The sequence below is a fragment of the Lathyrus oleraceus genome, chromosome 1 (assembly GCF_024323335.1).
Source record: "Lathyrus oleraceus cultivar Zhongwan6 chromosome 1, CAAS_Psat_ZW6_1.0, whole genome shotgun sequence".
NCBI lineage: Eukaryota > Viridiplantae > Streptophyta > Magnoliopsida > Fabales > Fabaceae > Lathyrus > Lathyrus oleraceus.
Window position 1 is genome coordinate 407,490,972 of NC_066579.1, and position 23,706 is coordinate 407,514,677.

The 23,706-nt window shown below is 32.2% G+C and overlaps 2 protein-coding genes across 3 annotated transcripts; one reads left to right on the plus strand and one right to left on the minus strand.

The window, feature by feature from the left end:
- The first annotated feature begins 7,200 nt into the window (after nt 1–7,200).
- On the plus strand, nt 7,201–9,044 carry LOC127076104 (uncharacterized). Of its 2 annotated transcripts, none has more exons than XM_051017671.1 (4): nt 7,201–7,375; nt 7,583–7,613; nt 7,799–8,258; nt 8,425–9,044. In XM_051017671.1, the coding sequence occupies exons 3-4, from the start codon at nt 7,824–7,826 to the stop codon at nt 8,863–8,865; spliced, it is 876 nt and encodes a 291-aa protein (XP_050873628.1). In that variant the 5' UTR covers nt 7,201–7,375; nt 7,583–7,613; nt 7,799–7,823; the 3' UTR covers nt 8,866–9,044. The 2 variants fall into 2 exon arrangements, with proteins under 2 accessions (XP_050873628.1, XP_050873636.1); XM_051017679.1 differs by lacking the exon at nt 7,201–7,375 and adding an exon at nt 7,391–7,417.
- Nucleotides 9,045–10,258: 1,214 nt separating this feature from the next.
- On the minus strand, nt 10,259–15,780 carry LOC127076094 (uncharacterized WD repeat-containing protein C2A9.03). Its single transcript, XM_051017660.1, has 10 exons — nt 15,603–15,780; nt 15,074–15,252; nt 14,827–14,994; nt 14,648–14,734; nt 14,251–14,385; nt 14,061–14,171; nt 13,588–13,679; nt 13,337–13,442; nt 11,024–11,110; nt 10,259–10,902 (listed from the first exon to the last, which is right to left on the minus strand). Exons 2-10 carry the CDS (start codon nt 15,215–15,217, stop codon nt 10,492–10,494), a joined length of 1,341 nt encoding a protein of 446 aa, XP_050873617.1. The 5' UTR covers nt 15,218–15,252; nt 15,603–15,780; the 3' UTR covers nt 10,259–10,491.
- Nucleotides 15,781–23,706: the final 7,926 nt, after the last annotated feature.

Sequence of the window (23,706 nt, forward strand, 5' to 3'; positions counted from 1 at the left end):
GATGGAGTGCAATGTTAATGTCAGGTCAATTATTCAGTGAATGTTGGATGAAAGTGATGAAAGAGGAAACTATCAAAGCTAGCACACAGTCAGTAACAATCTTTGACCGTCATGGGCAAAATTTCAGTGTACAGGAAATAATGGACCACAATGAGGGGAGGCCAAAGTTATCCTATGCTGTCAGACTAAATAGAAGTTGGTGCGACTGTGGAAAGTTCCAGGCCTTCCGTATTCCTTGCTCTCATGTCATTGCGGCATGCTGTTGAAAAGTATATTTCGTGTCGGGTTTTTGTTATCGTATCCACAGGGATTGTAAGATATCACCGCCGTTCGATGGTTGTATTAATCGTAGCTCAATGTAACAATAGGGTTTTGGTTTTAATCAAGTTATCTTGCATAAAAAGTAATAAGTTTCGGTAAAAGTTATGGTTTGATTAAATGAGAAATATTGTCAAAGTTAGGTTTCAATGATCACTTTGCATGTATTTGCTCGGTCAACAATCTTATAAACTCCTTTAGATGATAAATCATTTCACAAAGTCCTCTCAATATGTTTCTCTCGAACACATATTGTGAGTTTTGCCATTTTGATCCATTGTTTCTCTCGAACACAATCTATCAAAATGACAACTTTTGGTTCAACCTTATGGTGAACAAAATCATTCGTTACTATCTCTAGCTAACAAACAAGTTTGGATGAAAACCTAGGTCAAGAGTCGGTAAACATCTCTCGATCATAAACCAACACAAAGAGTTTTAAATAGAAACAAAGTTTTCATCATATATTTACCGTTAAAGAGTTTACATATGAGGATCCTTACATTTACACACAAAGCTAGTAATCACCTACATCTAACCTTGACAAATGGATGACTTAGCTACTCATTTTCATGGTAGCTTGGTCGGCAAGTAAGAAAAGAAGGTTGATCAACATCCAAGTCGGATAATCGAAGTTGGATGGGAATCCACCTTCTTTTTGTAGAAGATGGTTCTAAGATGAAGAGAAATGAAAACTAGGGCATAAAGATCCCAAGAACAATGCTGCAAAAATATCTAGAAGAAAGTACAAAAGTGGAAAAAGTTGGTAAAAATGAGGTATGGTGCTCAAAAGTGGCACCTGCTACTTATAGACCTCAGCTGGTCTGTCACGTTCGCTAGGCGAGCAGAATGGCTCGCCTAGCGAGGGTCTAAAATGGGCACAAAAGGCCCCTGCGCCCAGAGAAAACAGGGCCTGCTGAACTGTGATGTTCGCCTAGCGAACATACCTTCGCCTAGCGAAGGACACGCTTCAACCTTCGCCCCAGCGAGGTTGAGAGGTTTTGCTACTGGAATGCTCGCTGGGGACTCGCTAGAGCTTCGCCTAGCGAGTGAGTGCTAGCTGCGTTTTTCACCAAAACAGAATGAACTCGCTACCACCTTCGCCTTCAGCTCGCCTAGCGAATTAATTTGACAATTTACTGGAGCTGTTCGCCTGGAACTCGCCTAGCGAACCAATGCTTCGCCACAGCCTCGCCTAGCGAGCAGGCTGATGAAATGCTTGTATTCTTTGGTTCCTTTGCCAATTTTCTTGTGTCTTTATTTTCAATTAGTTCATGTCTTTCCTACACAATAACACACAAATCAAAGGCACCAAGCTTGTTTATCAATGTAATGCATTCCATGTAAAACAAATGTGGTTTTGACAGTTTTAGCAAGGAAAAAGAGTGAAAGATGCCCACATATGATCGCTCAAATAAGCACTTTTGGGCATCTAACACATGCGCACATACTCACCAAGACGCTTAAAACCATATATCTGATGTTTACAAGGCCATTACCGTCATGAATGTGTATAACGAAAGTTTCTCAGTGCTAGCAATGGAGGAATACTAACCTCCATATGAAGGGGGTATAGTTTGACACAACGATGAGATGTGAAGAAAGAAAAAAGGACAGCTAAACAGCACGCGTATTAGAACAGAAATGGATATGACTGACAAAATGATAAGATTATGTAGTATATGTCGTCAACCCAGACACAATAAGAACAAATGTCTCAATCTAGGAGCAACCTCTGCATCATAATTTAGTACCTCCTTTCAATTTTTGTAACCTTGGTTTTTTATATATTGATAATTTTTTATTACAACAAGGTTAACAACAAACATCATAAGCGCACTTAAAATCGAACAAGTCTAAATAAACAACACAAACAACAAATACCGAATACAGATGAAAATACTTAACCATAATATTTAAAAACAACAATTTTAACTGATTACAACAATCAAACTGATGTCATCTGGTCCAAACATCATTTCTCTAGCATCCTTATCAGTTTTTACTCGCACTCAGCCAAATATACTATCGAGTCTCTCAATACATCTAATTTTTTTCCCTTCTGGTATTTTTCCATCTAACCAACGAACCAGTTCCCTCTTTAGTTGATCGAAATGACAGATGTTCCAGAAGAGCATCATCATTGGAGGTTTCTCTCTCGAATAAATCACTTTTCCATAGCATCGACGAACACCAAACATGTTTGCAATATGATGAAAAGAGATGTGAAAAAATGAATCACACAACATGTTTATTTATACAAAAAAAATGTATATTACACTGAGACGACATACCAATTGGCGTCTCCTCTCATTCAGTGTACATGGGCGCCAGTTGGATTGGCAGCACCATGTGTTGTCGTCAATCCAATTGCGTCTCTTAAAAATTAAGGGCAAACACCAATTGATCTGACGCTTATGTCTTACTATTTTACTTTTATTTTTTAAACTGGTATAAATTGAGAATTAGTTTAAAAATGGGTTATTTTGAGATTTTTTTGAAAATCTGGGATATTTGAGTAAATAATTCAAATTATTAATCTTATTTTTCTACTATATTTTTAAGTATTTATTAATCTTTTCTGTTAACGAGAGTTAATTTTATAAAATTCTTTAAATTTTCTTTTTCATATAACAAAAATTATATTCTAAATATCTGTAATAGTGTCAAAATAAATTATAATAAAAAACAGAAAGAATAAAAATAAGAAATAGAGAATCTCCACTCATATAACACAATCTTTGTTATTTTAATTTCCCACAAGCTGGCCGATTAATGTTGCCAGAAAAACCGGTGTGTAGGGTTTATTATTCCCTAGCCTTTATGGAGAAAATATTTATTTACACAAGTTATGGATTAAAAAATGAAATTGTTTATTGTGCAGTTTACATTGAGCACTGGGCAATTAACATAAATTTATGTATGCCAGAAACAGATGGCACCAAAATATTGTTTGACTTACCTAAGCCTCCTTTGTTTAAGATTTTTTTAATGTTTAAGATTGTTTTGAATGTGTAAGTTTTATTTTTCAAATTATTGTTAAAAAATAAGTTTTATATTGAAAATGTAAAGGTATTTTAATTAACTTTTGAAGAAAATATATTCCAATAACAAATATTGTTTATAGTATCTAAGATTTTATAACCAGAGTTTACGTTTTCTAAAAAAATGTCTAAAAAATAATCTCTAATATTTATATCAAATCATTCTTATTTATATCTACCAATCTGAACTTAAAAATATCAAAAATTTGACTTACACATTAATATGTGGTGGATTTTCGAGAATTCTTCGTGAAGAAATAGTTTGGACACAAAATATTGACAAACAATATCGTATTATAGTTGTGATTATTCGTTCTGATGCTATAAATGACCAGCTAGGTAGAAAAGATAAGTTGATTTTCCATTGTGAGAGAGGAGATAATTATAAAATGAAGAATACATCTGAAAGCAGTAAATCCTCAAATGACACTTATAGTATGAAAGTGAAATGTCCTTTTATGCTTAGATATGCGTCGAGTGGTAGCGGTTGGAAGGTGATGGTTAGGTTTGGGTTTCAAAATCATAAACTATCTGAGGATTTAGATGATCATGACATATTTGGTCGTCTAAAAGTTCATGAGAGATAGTTTGTGAATAACATGATGAAGTACAACATGGCTCCACGGTACATAGTTTATGCCTTGAAAGACAAAGATCCAAGAAACCTCATCAGTGTTACCCAAGTGTATAAAGTTAGAGCTACATACAATGCGAGCAAGAGAGGTTTATTGACGGAAATGCAAATGTTGAGTCTTATTCATAGAGAGAAATATATGTGTTGCACAAGAAATAGGGAAGACTCAAATGTTGTTATTGGTATCTTCTAGACACATACTGATTCAGTGAAGTTGTTGAATATATTTCACTTTGTGTTTATTTTTTATTGTACATACAAGACAAATAGGTATCGGCTACCACTGCTTGAGATTGTTGGTGTTACGTCAACAAAATTGACGTTTTTGGTAGGCTTTGCCTATTTGGAGCATGAAAGGGAGGAAAACTTCAAATGGGCACTAGAGAAGCTTAGAGTTGTTCTCTTCAGAGAAATTGCTACCTAATGTTGTGGTGACGGATCGAGAACTTGCAATGAATGCAATTGAAGTTGTGCTTCCAAATTCAACTCATTTGTTATGTTCGTTCCATATTTCAAAAAATGCTATCATGAAATGTAAAGAGTATGTTAAATCAGAAAGACATGAGTATGTCATGGATCTATGGAACAACATCATGTATGTTAATAGAGAGATTGAGTTTGTCGCACACTTGGAGCACTTTGAGACTGTTTGTGCTGATATTTCTTTGTTTGTTAAATATGTGATTGAAACATGGTTGACACTTTATAAAGAAAGGTTTGTTGCTACTTGGACTAACAGTGTCACTCATTTAGGTAACACAACAACAAACAGGGTGGAGTTTGCTCATTTGGAGACTAAAAAACATGTTGACTACAAACCGGAGAGATTTATGTCAAAGTTGGGATATTGTGAACACCATGTTGAAGTTGCAGCTTGGTTCAATTAAGGTCTCGTACCAAAAAAGTATTGTTAACACTGAGCATCGGTATAACACTCCATTCTATATCAACTTGCACAGTTTTGTTTCAAGGCAATGTATACAGCATATAGGGAAGGAACTAGAAAGGGTAAAATTTGTGGTACAAGCAAAGACACTTGTGGTTGCTTCATTAGAACAACATATGGGTTACCTTATGCGTGTCAACTTGTCGGTTTACAAATACAAGGAAAATTTGTTTCTTTAGATCCAATTCATGTTTTTTGGAAAAAATTACACATTGAAGAGCATGGTGTCAATCATGAAGATACTGGTACAAAGTTGGATTTAGAAGCAGAGTGTGAAGAATTGAAGACATATTTCAATTCTTTAGATATCGTAGGCTAGACGATGTTGAATAAAAATGTTAGAAAACTAACACATCCATCCACAACTTCGATGTGTCTTCCGTCGGTGAAGTACACAAACCAAAGAGGGGAATTAAGAAAAGCAGAAAGGGTGAAGAGAGTGATGTGCATCGTGATCCTTCACATTGGGGGTATGGTGAGGGCTCGCATGGGAGTCAAACTACAAAGAGATTATGCACGAAACCAACAGGAAGTCAACCTTCAAGTCTGCCAGGTCAAAGTCAACCAGCCATTGTATCATTAAGGCATCTTTACTTGTCTCAATTTACTTGTTTCTTGCATCCATAAATTGATGACATTGTTGATGTGGGTGATGATGAAAATTATGGTTTTGGGGCTATAGGAACTTTACTTGGATGGGGCAAAGAGTCATGGTCGTTAGTTCGGACGCAGTTAGATACTCAAGTTCATCAACACCCTAAATTATTTTCCAATTTGTTCGGACATAGATAGATACTCAAGTTCATCAACACTCTAAAGTTAGAAATGTCTTAAAAGTAGAACACTTGGGTGTGCAGGGTCGAGAAAAATGGATGACGATCCTGATATGGGTTACCCTATTGCAAGTAGGTACAATATCGTATTTGTCTCCCTGTCAAAGAGACTTAACATTACCTTTTTCCCTCTTACATTGACTCCACCTATGTATACGAGCGGGCAGAAAATCATTGTTGTTGGTTTTGTCAATGACAATCATTGGATTCAGGTAAAATTGAAACCTGATAGTCCATTGCCACCTGTCAATGACCGTTGGAGACAGAATTGTACTGAAGATGCAAAAGCATGGGAATCAGTATATGCATGACAAATTAGGTATTGGGAAGATGAAGTTAACAAGGCATCCTAAATAGCTTTGTAATCTTGTACGTATAACAACTTTGTGGTAAATATGTATCTATTATATGTGATGACTTTTTAATTGAACCAGGGCCGTTGTATTAAAAAAAATTAAAAATTCATGTTTTTGAGAATTCTGGGAGCATTCCGAAAATTTGGCATAATTTTCAATTTTCGGGATTCATAACCATTTTACACAAAAAAAGTCATGATTTTCGATATAACTCTTCCAGAAATTTTGAAATTTTCGATATACGTCTTCCAAAATTTTGAAATTTACGGTATTTGTCTTACAATAGCGGTAAGTATCTGAAAATTCACAAAAATTTTGATATCTGCTTAAAATTTCCGGTACGAAATTGAAAATTTCAAATTTTCTGAAATTTTTACAAGGGTATCAAGGTAATTTCACTCAAAACGGAGGGTGTCATGTTTGATTGGGGTGTGTCAAATTAAATGCTTTAGATTTTCATATTTAACTCTGATGGATCAGTCCAATAGATACGGAGGTCTGAGGCGAGTTTTGAAATAAAAATTTCTAATTATATTTTTTTAAACTAAGAATTACATTTTAGTAAAATAATATATATATATATATATATATATATATATATATATATATATATATATATATATATATTTTATGTTCATTCTTCAATTCTATTCTTTAATTACTTTCATCATTTTCAATATATGATAACAAGTATTTTAGTAAAAATTAACATTCTTCTCTTTCATTTATTCCTTTTTTTTAATATATGTGAAATCGTCAAATTGATCACCTCAACGTGAGACAGAAAAATTATGTGTAGATTAATAAGAGTGTAACCATGACAAAATAAATAGAAATCATATTTAACTATGATTTAAATATGAAATTATTTTATGAAATCTAATTTAATCAAAATTTGATTGTGACAAACTTTGAATCATATACGGTAATCCGTTTTGCAGACTGAGTGTCTAAATATATCGTTAAACTCTCTTTATCAGGTGTAAATATATTGTTAAACTCTCTTTAATCCTAATAGTCTGCTTACCATGATAGTCCAACTCACCTAAACTTTGCATTTAAAAAAATTCAAAACCCAATTGTCCTTGTTGAGTATGTTATACCAATTTCATAAACCACTCAAAGATTTTTCAAATAAAACAACTCCACTAGTTTAGTCTAAAGAAAGGGATAGTTCAACACAATATTGTTTAATCTAAAAATTCAATGGCTTGTTCATTGATCCTAGTTAGTAGTTACATGAGGTAATAATATATACATCACGGAATTAAGATGAGCCCAGAAAAGTAAAAAGTGTCTTTAAAGTGCCTTGCTGGATTTTGCTTTCATCTTTAAAAGTTTTTTTCTTCATGTTCATACCATTAAGCTTTTATTGCCATAAGTCAAAGCCTATAAATATTCTGCTTTATAGTATTCATAGATCCTTAAACCCTCTTTTGATCCTTTTGCAGGTGTGGATTTGAGGTTTGACATCAATTACTGGTTAGTATTCAATCCTCTAGACTCATGACTTTATTTATTTTCTGCTGTTGAACAAGAAATCTAAATTAGAACTTTACATTAGAATCAATTCTGAAGTCAAAATTAATTTAACTCGAAAAGAATCCTAGGGTTTTACTTCAAGAATTCTTGTTTATACATATTTTTTCTTTCAATCTTATGATCAGGTGTGAAAAGTGTTCCTTAGATACTATGGGATGCATTTCTTCAAAACTTATTATAGCAAGATCAATCAGTTACCATGAAGAGAGAAATCAAAGATCAATGAGAAAAACTTCCAATACTATTCCTCTGCTTGAAGATTTACTCATCTCAGCTAGTTTTTGTAATAAATTGCATTCTAAGAGCTTAAGTTCCAACACTAATTCAATATTTTCTATTGAGCCTGAATGTTCTGAGGTTATTGAGAAGTTGGAACAGGAGAATGTATCTGGTTTTGAAGAAAAAGATGACGTGGGGTCTAAGGATGCTTTAGGTAATAGGAGTTTTCACACAGTTGAGGAATATGATGATATGGTTAATAGAATTTGGTTGAAGGAATCTCAAATTGTTCAACCAAGTGAGTTTAATAATGAAAATGAAGATGATGATGATGATGGCGGCTCAATAATCAAAATGGACATTTTGGTATCTGAATTTTATTTTATATTTTAATTAAAGTGATGCTAACGAGTATGACCATTTTTATGGTTTTTTCCAAGGGGATTTGAATTTTGTTTTTTGAAATTACAAGATCAAACTCTTATCATTGAACTGATATACTGATATCTGTATCTAAATTTGGCTATCTTAGGATCAAGATTCTTCCATGGAGAAAACGCAACCATTATGGTTAACCAAGAATGAGGAAGTGTTTCAAAGTCATAAAGCAAGAATGCTTGAGAAGGGGAATAAGAGAAAGGCTATAGCAAATAGACTAGAATCTCTTAGAATTCCATCCGATGTTGAATCTCCAGCCATTGGTAGTCTCAAAGAATGGCTTCCTGCAGATGGAATCTACTCTCCTGGATCCTATGTCACACCGAAATTTGGAAGCTATTCTTCAACAAACATTAAGAATGAAAATGAATCCAGTGAGGATTCTATATTTAGTCCAGAGTTAGTATCTGCTTTTGAACAGTGTATGCAAAAGCTTGAAGCGGAGGAACAAAACATTTTGAAACAAATTCTAGAGACCGTGGAAGAAGAAGAAATTGATGAAGGAATCAGTAAACCTGAGAAAGAAAATGAGTAGCATAAAGAGTTAAATTCATACTTCTAGATGAGTTTCGTTAACAACGTATAAATGTTAGAAATTTTGATTCACATCTTCAATATTGTTGCATGACTTGTTTATGTATATTTTGAATACTTTGATCACATGTTTGTATCATATCATAGTTATAAAAATTGGAGAAAACAAATTCACATGAATGAAGTAAGATGATACTTGGTACTCGTATACAACTTCCTAACCATGCAGCAGAATTTGATTTTATTCTGAATTTCAAAGGATAATGCAAGTAAAATTTATGACTATTTTATTTCATATGTAACAGATACATCAGAAGGAAATCTTTTTCTACAAACACTATAGGGCAATCTTATTACACTATAGGGCAATCTTTTCACTAGTAGTGTGAATCTTGAAGGTTGCATCAAACACTTCAATAGATCTTGGCAGCAGGTTTCATGAATGCAACTTAATATCTAATTTTTATTTGCTAAAAAAATCTAATTCTAACAATATAAGCCACAGGTCTTTTGAAACTGGTATTTATACGGCTAAATCCGCATATTCATGATTAAATCAAGAAGAGTCAGCCATAACCTCAACAACTATCTCTTGAAACTGCTTATGGAAGTTACAAATCCTAGCAAACATTCGGTTCTTTCTTTGGCAAGTGGCACATCTTGCAATGCCAACAACAACTATATTGATGAATCACAGAGGTATTCCCTTGAATACTATCTGCCTAATTTGTGAGATTGCACCAGAAACTTTGGTTATTTGTTTATTTACTTGTAACCAAGCTACAATGGTTTGAAATTTGATCAGCTGTCCTCTTCTAATTCCTTTTAATGACATTGTCTTCATGCTGCATTGGTCTCAAGAGAAGATTGCTAAATTTAGCATCATGATACCCTGTGACTATGTGGGTCTTTGGTGTGCCAGAAATGAGAAAGTTTTCTATGGAATTGGAAACCCTGTTATCACTCGTAATATTAATCATGCTTTTTGTAATGCTCACAAGGTTGGAAGAAAGATGAAATACATCCTTACTTTTTTAATGTGGATGGCCGCGTCCAAACTAATCTAGAGATGGTGGTGTTAGTCTCTACGCCAAAATCATGGCGTTGATGCATGGTATTCAAATTTGTTGAGAGGAAGGTTTAGGATTATTAAGTGTGACACTGACTTTTTGGATACTATCCACCTAGTTCATCGTTTTGATGTTTCGACACACCATTATAATAATGAATGGATGAGTACTGAAATTCTGAGAGAAGTTAATATGTGTGTCAAATACCTTGCAAAGCTTGGAACATGGTCCCTTTTTCGTTTTTCCCGTTATCTCTTGTCACCAAAAATACACGGGGAATAAAAACAGAACACAAATTGCATAAAAAGTAACCAACCAAAAACATGTATAAGCTCGGTGTTCATATTTCCGCCACTTTCTTTAATAATTATTTAACATGGTGTACAACAACAAACACCGTAAAATCCTCAAGCCATGTTTTAAACTATATATGATGAGCCATGTCAGTTCACCTTTCTTCTTTTTACTTCCCTTGATAATACAGATACTGTCAAAACACTCAAACTCCTAAATACTAGACAAATACATGAGTTGAATGTATTCACAAAGTTACAAATTTACAGGTAGTCAAGATATGTATAGTTTCTGCGTCGATTGAACTGAAGAAGACTTCCATAGGTACGATCCCAAACGCCAATAAAAAGTGATTCTGTGTCGGGGCTAAAAGATACACCTGAGACCTCTCCAAAAAAATCTATTTGTTGTTCCTTTTCAAACCCCTGCTTTGCATCATAGACATGCACGAAGTCAGCTGGCTCAGCCATTGCCATGTATCGTCCATCAGATGTGAAGCGTATTGAGCGTATAGCTCCGAGGTTTCCCTTAAGAACAGCAACAGACTTTGATAGATTCCGAACATCCCAAATGCGACATGTTTTATCTTGGTTCCCAGTGGCAAAAATGCAACCATCAGGATGCCATGCAGATGCAAATGAATAATCCAAGTGGCCACATAGAGGTGCGATAGTCTACATACACAATCAAAATTAAAGTTTGATATTAATAGCTTGTCAACAATTGACATATACACCTGCACTCTTACGCGTCATATGTAGAGTTTTTGATGAATATACAAAAGAAGTATGTAACCTTTCCAGTTTGAGAATCCACCAGTAACCCTTCTGGGTTGTCTCCAACAATTGCGAGTAGTTTCCCATTAGGGCTCAACGATGTATGCTGCAGTTACAATGGACACAAATTAATCTCACACCTTTGAGTACTGGCAGATTTGGGAACCATTATGCATGTGCTAATTTAAGATTATATATTTAAACTCTAATTAGGATTGAAATTATACTTAAATTAAGACAACAGAATTGAATAAGAAACATTCCGATACAACGATAAAACCTACGTACACTAACACAAAATTATGTACACTAATGTTTTCTAATTTTCTTTTACAATCAACAATGCATAATATCCATTTCAAATCCTTTATGACCACGCATACATTCTACGGAAGTCTCTCCATTTCTTCCTTAAGAAATTCCTCCCTCTCGATTCATACACATGTATCCCTTGCCCTCTCCAGTCTGTTCCTTTTTTCTTGTCTTATAGAAATGTTCTGAAGGTTTGTTTTAATGATTTAAGTTGTATATATGGAGTCTCAAACTTTTTTATGAATGCATCCAATCAAGTTATGATGCCACTATTTTAGATTAATTCCTAAAATATCTCTACAAATATCTACTTGGCATGATTTTTTTGGGTCAAATAGCCTAGTGGCTGGAGTTCATCCTTTAAAGGTGAAGGAGTTGGATGTCGCAGGTTCGAACCCGCGCGCCTACCTTTGATGTCCCTACACTGCTACCAACTGAGCTGAGTTAACGGGACACTTGGCATGATTTGATTGAATGCATGTATAAAAAGAATTACACCTTCAATACATGGAAATTAAGTTTTTCCTGTTTTAAAGGCGTATAAGATACTTGTTCACAATTCTCTCTCTCTCTCTTTAAACTTAAATCATAAGTTGTAACCTACTCATTGCAACACTATGCTACTGTTTTGTATTTGAAAAGAGAATTTAAAGTATAGATGCAAAGTGTCCCCAAAAAAAATATAGATGCAAATGCGAAAGACGAAGATTATTAAATCAAGGGCCTATTTAATTTGGAAAAATGTTTTATTTTCATATCTTGTTTTAATTTTTAATTACAAAAAATGCCACCTTATTTTCATTTATTTCTGATTTTCAATCAGATCGTGCCTTATAAAAATAGGAAAAAATTTACAACAACCAAGTTTTAACCCACTAAATAGAGTTTGTTACACATATCAAACGACATCATAATGTTTTATCATATAACATGTTTTTATCCAACTCTATTCTTTAAATCTTTCTTAATAGTTTCTCTTTTAGTTTTTCTAAGTCTTTCTTTGCGTCCATTGTTTGGAAATCTACAAGTCCTCTCTTTATATGTGTCAAAACCACCTAAGTCAAGTTTCTACCATCTTCTCTACGATAATGCTGGACCCAACTCTCTCTAATATTGTCCTTTCTAATCCTATCTCATCTCGTTTAACCACACATCCATGCAGAATCTACAACTCCTCTCTTTCTATGTGTCCAAACCACCTAAGTCAAGTTTCTACCATATTTTCTCCGATAATGATACCCCAACTCTCTCTAATATTGTCCTTTCTAATCCTATCTCTCCTCGTTTAACCACACATCCAACGCAACATCATCTCTAGATGATTTCTCAATCTGCCTCCTACATGCTCAAAACTATCAAAATATACAACGGAAGCGTGCTTCCAGTAAAGGCCACATTTTAGGATGGTGGAATAAGTAAGCATATAATCTCAGATATGCTTAAAAGTTGGAAATCAAGTAGAAATAAGGGATATTTTTATAATTAAAAGTGAAAACAAGAAACGGAAACCTCAAACCAAACTTACCCTGGAATTTCTTCTTTTATGTACCCATCTTCAATAGCTAAGAATAGATGGATCTAAGGTTTCAAGAAAGATGAAAAATAACACCAACTAAGGAATTAATATTAACTCCTTAGTCGGTACCAAAATTTTAACCCGACTCTGATTAGAAGTTTGGAGGGGAGGGGAGGGGAAGGCTTTGGGGGAAGGAGAGGAAAAGAGAGAGAAACCTTCCGTCTTTTTTCCTTTCATCTGCCTTCCCAAGCCCCCCCCTCCTAAACTCCCAAACATAGTCTTAGCTTATCTAATCGATAACTTAGTACTTCTAAGTTTCAAGAGGCATATAAACACATATGAAGGGTATCAAGCTACAAACTGGAGACAGAAACAGATTCAAGCTACAAAATGATGAGAAGATATCAAAGTAATCCTGTCCCCTACAGGCTATTTACTGCTATTGACAACTATGACTATAACTATTATTTCAAACACGGAAAGTCAATTAGAAAAACGACTTACATTTACTGGCCAAGGAAAACATGAATGCTTCGTAAGCTGAAATTTCTCCATATCAAAGTCTCTGATTCCGCCGTCATTGTTTGAAGCCATGAAATGAACAGCTCCGCTGACAGATGAATTGATTGTTAGTATGCAGTCATCCTTAAGGGTTGTGACTAGTGATTACTATCACCATATCAACAATTTACGACCCCAAAATATTTATATGAAAACAAGGAAGGAAATGGGAGGATATGAATGAAAATAAAGACCTAGGATGCTCATAAATGTCAACAGCATTTGTGATTGCATTGTCCTCATACGTAGTTCGGGAACAAAAGCTAACCCCGGGTCGATCTAAGTACTGCAAGACATAATGTATCATCAAATCATCAAATCATCAAATAATAGAAAAATATAGACAAATACATCAATTTGGAAGATCAAAGATAAATAAACAAAATAAATATTTCCACTTTTAATCCCTATAATCTTAATTAATTATATTAAAAATTTGGCTCAACCCCAAAAAACAAAGGCGAACATCTAGACTATGTAATATAATATGTTAGAACAATATCAATACACCAACTTGTGCAATTAAAGTATGGGAAATTGTTATTTTATGCATGATATATCTCAGCAAACAAATCAAAAAGGAAAGTGGTAGAGTTGTAGCTTTAGTGAATCCATTAAATAATAAGAAAAATGTAACAATACCTCTACATAAGTAAATAGGATATACCTTGCAAATAAGCTCTCCTTGAAAACCTCCAGCAATTAACAAGTTATCACGTACAGCCAGTGTACTAATTTGTGTCTGAGTAAAACCCTCCAAGAGGCTTCCTGGATGTTTCTGTCAGCAACACATTTTTCAAAATTCATAATTTCTCCTAAGTGATACTTTAACAACAAAACAATGCAAAAATTATTACCTCACATGGAGCAACATGCCCTGATACATTCAAGACTTCAGATCTCTTGGAACTTAATGAAGACCAGTGAACAATTGAGTAATGTGCAACAAGATATACATCATGTTTAGATGTCGACCAAACTAAGTTCCTCAACTGCAAGTGATAAATTAAAAGTTTCGAACTAATATTATTTAAATTAATGGCAGCAACTGTATTATCAAGTTTTAGATGTAAATTGAAAAACATTGGCTTTTTTCCCACATAACAAAGCAACATATCACTCGTCGCACAGGTATACATGCAGGACATATCTATCCACAAGAGACAAGATAACATGGAACGTAGACGAAACAAACCTTATCACGTTGATCCTCATACAATTAAACTTAAAGGCAAATAATTTATACTAACTTACTTGGAAATGAAGTATAGTTGACTTCACAGACCTCGTGTTTTGCCAGAAATCATAATACATTCCCCCTTTCTGGGTTACTTTGCATTCCTGTAGATCAAAGAAAAAAAGGTATAGGGTCAAAATATATTGTCAAAAAACAATACTCAAATGCCTCCAAGCTCTAAGCAAGACATATTTACCTTCTCTGATAATTCCCCTGACTGTGGTATATTTTCATAGTTTTTGTACTGCTCTAGTCTTGTTTGTCTATATTTCTCACGACTGATACTCAGTCTATCCCAAGGTATACCTTGGATATCTTTTCCCCTCCTAGCTTCAGCTGCAGTTGTATCTGTTATTTTGTTTTCCTGTTATAGAGAGAACCATAATGTCAATTTACACATGCTAGTAAATATTAATCATATTCATCAAAGGGTCAAAACAAACCAAAGGGTCATATTCATCATCGTCGTCTTCGTCAGAATCAGATTCACCAAGTGCTCTCCCACGGAAATACATATCATCTTCTACCTCTGTCATTTCATTATCATCTACAACATACTCCATTCCATCCCAATGATATTGAGCCATGTCCCTGCTTCCTTTCACGAATTGATACTTGATATCTATTTCATTAAGCAAAATAGCCAAAATAAGTTATCAAATTCATCAAATTAGAGAAAACAAAAAATCAAATTCTATAACCTAGCCACTTTAACCTAAAAACTACAATTAATCATGCTAAAGAGAACCACATGAAATTAATTTCCACCGCCTTGAAAAGTAAACCTAAATTCGAACAAAAACTTCAATAATATATATAAACAAAACTCTGAAAGAGTAACAGCAAGAATCGTAATCAACTTCAGCGGAGAAAAAACAAAATTGAATTAAGAAAATTAAAAGTATGCGAAGCGGTTGAAATTGATTGCGATATATGATGAAAAATAGATGAACGGATTGAGAAAATGCTGACCTGAATTATGATTCTGGGTCGGTGAACCTGGTGATTGTAGTTAGGGTTTGTTGTGGATCTCGGGGATAAGGACCGGAATCTAGACTTAATCTGCGTATGCAAAGGAAGCAGATTTGGAAATTATGCGGTGTTTTTAATCTGTGCTATATAGTCTGAATAAGATAGAACTGTTTTTTTAAAGTGGACCGACCTATGTCTGGACCGGTCTGCTCTAGGAAAGTAACGGACCGGTTTAATTCAGGGTTTTTTTTCTTCGGAAAATGAATTCGAGCTATTAAAAAATGATTAATTTGTTCGGTTCTTACCATCTTTTCGCTCAACTCAAATAATTAATTGGTATTGAGTTAATACTTTGAAAATTAGTTTTAAAAATCTGAAAAGAAATAATTATAAATTATAAATTATTATACTATTAAACTATAATTGAAAAACACGTGAATGTAATAGAATAATAATAATAATATGTATTAAAAGAAATGATAATAATAAAATATATTTTGGTTTGGATTTTCATATTTTGAATTGCGTGAAATTATTTTCAAAAATAATAAAAATCAGATTGGATTCTGATTGATTCAATTTATTCACACGAGAAAAAAAATTTAACTACATTAATTTTTATTTGATAGTAGAATTCTTCAAATATCAATGATCTTCACTTTTATAAATTAGTCAATAAATAATCCAGATGAAGAATAATGAATACTCCTTAAGTTTTTTTATTATAAATTATTTATTTTTTATACGTATTAAGAAATGTAATAATTATGATTTAAAAAAGAAAAGTTATAAAGGAACTTATAAAATTGTTACTTATTAATGGCATTGAAAAGATAAATCAATATAATTGAAAAGAGAGAATACTAAATATTTAAGAGTATAATAGAAAAAATAACACTAATGATTCATTGGTATTATAAAATGACTTATATTATGGTACAAAATATTTTTTAAAAACGACTTATAATAAAAAAACAGAGGTAGTAATTGTTAGTGGTGTGATTTTTGTGATTTTAACGTTAAAAGCCAATCGAACTGCAAGAGAAAAAAATATGTGGTTTACTTTGATTCAGTTGATTTTTAAAATTAGGGTAATGTTAACTTGTGTTCTTGGGGCACAAGTTAAAAAATCCACAAATATAAATTTTTTATTGAAAAAAATAATAGAATCATTAATTATGAACTTGTATTAAATTCATTACACAATTTTTAAAATATTTTTACATTATTTATATCTCTTAACTTGTGCAATTTGGGTACAAGTTAGTATTACCCTTACAATTAAAATCAAACTAATCCAAATTAATAAGGTTTGGATTAATTGGGTTGATTCGATTTTTTACAAGATTTTTATTAAGTCTTACATTTATATATAGAGGATAACATAACAAATAATTTTGTGTTTGTCGCATTAAATGAGCTCAGTTGATAATTGTGCACAATCATTAGACGCACTGGCGCAGGTTCGAACTCTCGACATCTCACTTGTTCACGATCACTAGGCCACTTGACAAAAAAAAACTTTGTGTTTAGTATTAATACATCATTAGCATCTTATATTTAGAATCAATACATCAACAAATTCACAATTAATTGATATACTTAATTGACAATCAATACATCAATAAAACTCACACTTTTAATAAATAGAATACACAATACAACAATAAAACTAATCATATTTGAATTTAAAAAAATTATTTAATATACACGAATCAGATTAGATAAAAATAGAATAAAAAAATATAAAATAGTAGTATAAAGCTATATAAAAAACATTATAGAGAAAAAAAATAAAGGAGATGGGAGATTAGAGAGAAAAAAAAAAGATTAGGAGATAGGAGAGATTAGACAAGAAGAGGTGCAATAAAATGAGATTGGACTAGAGAACGGTAACATAAAAATGAGAAGATAAAAAAGAAATAACATAAGAGAGGATAATTAGAGAAGAATATGTAAGATGTACCTTTCAAAGAAGATAAGACAAATGTGTGATAGTGCTAGGAGACATTAGAGATCTCTGAAACTAAAACTCTAAATGTGACGAAGCGAAAATCATTTGTAATTGTAAGGATAAAGCATAATGGATTTAGGCTTGACTTGGATGTGGGTTAATCAATGTTTGGGATGTAACATAATATGGTTTGGTTTACAGAATACAAACCGCAAACTGAACCGAACCAAACATGGTTTTTTATGATTTTTTGTTTGGTTCAGTTTGATTAACGATTTTCTATTAGGCCGTTTCAGTTTTGAACACCTCTAATGAACAATTTATAGTCAGAAAACTAGTCGATTAAAATTAAAATGGTTAAATTTTTTTTGTTATAAATGTAAAGTAGAATAAAGTATATATTTATTTAACTTTAAATATACAAAATTGTTACATTATAAAAATATAGTTAAGTGTTACATCAACCCAGGGACGGAGGTATGTATGGTAATATGGGGCATTTGCCCCCACTAAAAATTTTAAAAACTATATTTAAATACAATTATACTATATTTTTTAAAAATAATATAATCATTCAATTAATTAAAGAATATTTTTGTTATTAGAAATTATATATAAGTAATTGTTTAGGGTTCCATCAAAGAAGAAGATATATATGGCAATATTCTAAAATTTTAAAAAATATATTTAAATACTTATATATATATATATATATATATATATATATATATATATATATATATATATATATATATATATATATATATATATATATATATATATATATATATATATATATATATATATATATATATATATATATATATATATATATATATATATATATATATATATATATATATATATTATATATATATATATAATCCATCCATTAATTGAAAGGATGTATTATTTGAATACTTGTTTAGGACCCGTTCAAAATTATTGTGAACTTTTTAATTTGAAAATCAATTTTAAAACTAAAACATATTCAACTAAAATTTAGTCAAATTAATTTTATGTTTAATTTTAAAAAATCATTAAAGTAAAAAAAATAATTTATTTTTTTTTATTTTAACTATAAGATATCATCAAAATATATTGCAGACAAGTACTTGTATTATAATTAATTAATTATATATATATAAGTCAGATATGACGACGTACAAGGATCTATAGCATGACCTATTTAAGTCTGAACAAATCTCATCTATTTAATAAAAAATTAAACGTTGACTTTTTAAAAAGTATATTTAATTAAATAGGTTATAATTAAACTACTAAAAAAATATATGACATCTTATAGATTTGTCTATATATGCATATTTATAATAAAATAGGTTAAATAGTATATATAAGACCTTGTGATATATGGGAAAAAAAGTAAAATTGACTATTTAAAAGTTTTAATTGAAACGGACTTTTAAATAAACTTTAAGATCATGTCAACATTTTGAAAATATTAAGTGAGATATAAAAATACTTATAATAAGTCATATGTCAGACTCAAACTTTAAAAATTTATGTAGTCTAAACTCAAATTTATTAAGGTCTGATCTGACCTATCATATTCTCAATATTGTTATATAGATAGATAGATAGATATTTTTGTTGATAATTAAATTGAAAAATTATTTAATATCTTTTAAAGATAAATCTCATTATATATATATATATATATATATATATATATATATATATATATATATATATATATATATATATATATATATTCTTTTGAAAAATATTGTTTTACAAATTCATGAATCAATACGATGCCCCCACAATTTAAAATTTATGGCTTCATCCTTGCATCAACCTTCGATGTTTATCACCTTTAACACCAACATAAATCATTTTATGTCAATTTCCTAATAGGATGTGTACTTTTTAAAAAGTACAGATGCGTACCATTCTTAGCTCGTAAGGATTGTTAGAGGTTTTAGGGTGTTGACGGTGTTTAGAGTAAGCTCACGAGGGTGAGGAGCTCTGTCTATGGGGTGTTTTCTGTTAACATGAGATTGGCCTTCCTCATTATGGAAATGAGGTATTTATTAGGACTCTCTTGGGCCCGGGTTACAAAGTTAGTGGGTGGTTATACCTCATCTCTATGACAAAGAAAGTGGTCAAGGAAGACCTTTTCTTCCTAAAATCATTAAGGAAGCGGTTTTCCCTTTTGACGGTTTCTCTTCGGTTAATCATTGTGGGCCCATTTCATCACCCATATTTAATGGGTAGGTGGATAGTGTGAGCCCAATTGGTGGCCTGTTACTCATATGCAGGCGACCTTATAGCCCATTTCAAACGATCATATGGCCCATTCGGCGGTCTCTGACTTTGTAGGGTAGCTCACCCCTCGCCATTGGGCCTAACCTTCCTCCTTTTCATGGATTATTCCTTCTCAAGAGCCCGATAAAATCATATCAATACACAATTCCTCAAGTACAAGGGCTTGAAAATGGTGAAGTTATAAGAAAGAGTGCCCGCGTCCTTAAGGCTCCCTTGTACGGATCTATCATAGGTGGGCTTTTTCTAGATGGGGACTTATAGTGAGTCCCTCAAGTATAACTTGGGACAAGTTCCTTAGGCGAGACTTAATAGTCGAGTCTCTTAAACGAGACTTGTAACATTCTGAATTCAATTAAATTATTTAATTGAATTTAGTTTTATTTTATGCAATTATTTAAACTATTTTATATGTTTTTATTTGGATAATTAGTAAATATATGCGTTTTGGTGGGTGTTGGAGAGAGTTAAGGGAATGGTATAAATTAATTAGATTAATTTTAAGTAATTTAAGTTGAGTTGAATAAATAAAAATAAGAGAAATTGTAGAATTTGGTGGATAATTCAATTATTAGAAATAAACTAAAAGAAATTAGAAGTTAGTAAGAGGAGTAGGGGCGAGGTAAGGAATATGGGAGTGAGTTGAGGGTAATAAGGGAATAACTTAATTAGGGGGAATTAGGTTTTGGTTTAAATAGAAAAAATGAGGGGATATACCTTTTTACATTATATATTATTCTAGAACAAGAGAAAGGAGGCAAGAGAGGCAACCTAGGGTTCAAGAAGAAAACATTATTGTTGTGGAGCTTAGAGCTTACTTTACTGAAAATTCAAGATAATGGGGGAATTTACGAAGGTTTAACACAAGAAATTGGGGTTTGAATTGGGTTTTAAAAACAAAAGTTTTTTACCAACTCAAGAACACCACTTAAATGTTGATAACAAAGAGGTAAAAACACAAGTATTTTATTCTGGTTCGCTAGAAACTCAAAGCTATTGCAGTCCATCCGCCAATGTGATTTTGCCTTATACACAAGAACTTGATCCACTATAATCAACTGATTACAATAATCACAAAAAGTAACCTTCTTTGTCTTCTCAAGGATCCTACTATACCATAGTCTCCTTAAGGACTCACAAAGAATAACTTTCTTTGTCTTCTCAAGGATCCGACAATACTCTAGTCTCCTTAAGGAATCAAATAAACAATTTGAAAAATATTTTGTGTGTTACAAGTTGCTTCTACATAAGAAAATTTTACACAAATGATAAACAAATACTTAAAGAAAAATAGTGTATAAAAATTATAGTTTTTCATAAAGAAATAAACTTGTCAAATTTTTAGCGCTTCAGCATTTTTGTTTTTCTTCAAGTCTCCAAGTCCCACTTATATAGCATGAGGAGAAGACCGTTGGAGGGGGAAATGGGGAAACCAAATAGAGCGGTTGTTCACTGTTGGATGGTGAAAGGAGTGATATTGTGTACTTTCTTTCGCTCATAAATTCAGTGACAAGTGTGATGTATAATACTGTCCTTGCCCATGAAATCAAGTAATGGAAAGAATATTTGATTGTACTATGTACTATTTGATCATGTATCCATTTAATCTTATCTTCAAGTTCATTGGATTCTGATGAAAGTTGATGAAGCATGAAATGAAGAAACATACAGTTGGATTCAGAAACTTCAGAATCTTTAGTAAGAACCTCGATAACCTAAACGTCTAGCTTGAAATCTTCAGCTAAGTAACAAAACTTCAGAAGCTTGCCATTCTTCAGAAGCTTAACAACCAGAGTCACGTCCAGAAGCACAAACTGAGAGAATGTTGCAGCAGCGACATAGTGTTTCCTAAAAAGCTTCTCAAAAGTGAGTTAATACATAATCATAAAGATCATTACAATAACAACTTGAACATCTTTTGGAACTTCTCATGATTGGTGCAGAAGCGGAATTGGAACACATTGTTCAAAAACTGATGACGTTGTACATCATATACTCAGAATCAGAACTGGTTGTTAAAGTTACACAATAACAAACCATTAGGGCATAAAAATTATTCTCACATAAATACAACATCGTTACCATTAAAACTCAAGGTATAGATGCAAAACCAAATCTTGTTCTAACAATCTCCCCCTTTTTGACAATGACAAAAACATGTATTTTAATGAACAATTTTGTACATTATAATCATAGAAGTCCTTAAACAAAATAAAAAATATAAAAATACTTAAGTAAAATAAAATATACAAAAGTACTTTAAAATAAAAGCTATAAAAATAACTTAAACAATTTTGAAATCTTATTGTGGCGGAGGAGGCGGCATAATAGTTGGGTAGTATCAGGAAGATTTAAGGGATATACCAACATATCAATATTATCCTCAAGGCAACATTCTAAATAGTAAGCCAAAATATTTGGAGGATCAATCTTCGTGAAGATAGGGTAGTCTTGTGGGTTATTACTACCGCTGGTTTCTCCCTTAGAGGGATGAGTGTTCTTATTAGCAGCTGACTAATGAAAGGGTTGAGGTTGGGGTTGAGTTTGTTGTTGTTGTTATTTTTTTAGGAGCATTTATTATTTAATTGTTGAAGATGAGGATGAACGGTTGTAGGGAGGTCTTTGAAGGTTTGAAATATTGAAAGTGTGGGAGTAAAGTGCATATAGTGTGAAATGTGAGTGAAATGGGTTTATATAAAAAATAGTAACGATGACAACAAAAGGAAATACGTCGTCATATGGGGAAGCGTAAGATATTTTAACCTAATTCCAAGAAATATGAAACCCAATGTGTCATGTTAACATCATGCATGCTCAGAAAGTGAGACAGTTGTTACCAGTAAGAACCACATGATATCAAACGAAAAGACAAACATTTAATGCAACAATTGTTCAGAATCAGGAAGGCAAATCGATAAGATTGCTTCTGATCATAATCTTTCTGATTCATGAAACTTTCTCACTTCAGAAAGCTCATGTCTCAAAGTCAACAAATAAATTCTCAGAACCTAATATAGAGTTCTGAAGACTTAATATTTTAAAACTCATCTTTTCATTCTGGACAAAAATCCATAAATAAGTTTTTCAGAATGAAAACAAATCTATCTTCAGCAAGGGGTTTTGTAAAAATATCATTTCATTGATGGTCTGTATCAACAAATTTTAAGTGAAAAATACCCTTCTGAACATAGCCATGTAAAAAGTGATGTTTAATTTCAATATGTTTAACCCTAGAATGCAAGATAGGATTCTTAGACAAACAAATAACAGAAGTATTATCACAGAGACTAGGAATGTTACTCTCAAATATTTGATAATCTTCCAGCTGACTCTTCACCCAGAGTATCTGAGTGTTGCATCTAGAAGTTGCGGTATACTTGGATTCGGCTGTTGAAAGCGCAATTGTTGACTGTCTCTTGTTGGACCATGAAATCAGATTGTCTCCCAGAAATCGACAACATCCAGAAGTACTTTTCCTTTTTTTTCTGTCTCCAACATAGTCAGCATCACAATAACCTACTATTTTATATTCACTTGATTTTCTATAAAATAAACCAAGGTTATTAATGCATTTCAAATACCTAGAGATTCTCTTAACAACAGTTAAGTGAGTCTCCCTTGGATATGATTGGAAGCGAGCACATAAGCAGACACTAAATAGAATATCAAATTTAAAAGCGGTTAGATAAAGGAGAGAGCCTATCATACCTCTAAATAGCTTCTGGTTTACCTTACTGCTCACCTCTTCATTCTCCATGATACATGTAAGATGCATTGGAATCTTTGCTTGCTTGCATTATGACAAGTTAAACTTATTCAGAAGTCCCCTTATATATTTGCTTTGATGAATGTATGTTCCTTCTG

Bases quoted from the DNA above. Each gene is read 5' to 3' on its own strand.
- LOC127076104 (XM_051017671.1), top strand. From the start codon at position 7,824: ATGGGATGCATTTCTTCAAAACTTATTATAGCAAGATCAATCAGTTAC. The intron at 8,259-8,424 runs GTATCTGAATTT...TGGCTATCTTAG, and splicing joins TAATCAAAATGGACATTTTG to GATCAAGATTCTTCCATGGA.
- LOC127076094 (XM_051017660.1), bottom strand. From the start codon at position 15,217: ATGGCTCAATATCATTGGGATGGAATGGAGTATGTTGTAGATGATAAT. The intron at 14,995-15,073 runs GTTTGTTTTGAC...TCTCTATAACAG, and splicing joins ATGATGAATATGACCCTTTG to GAAAACAAAATAACAGATAC. The intron at 13,443-13,587 runs GTCTTTATTTTC...TTCATCTGTCAG, and splicing joins GACATTTATGAGCATCCTAG to CGGAGCTGTTCATTTCATGG.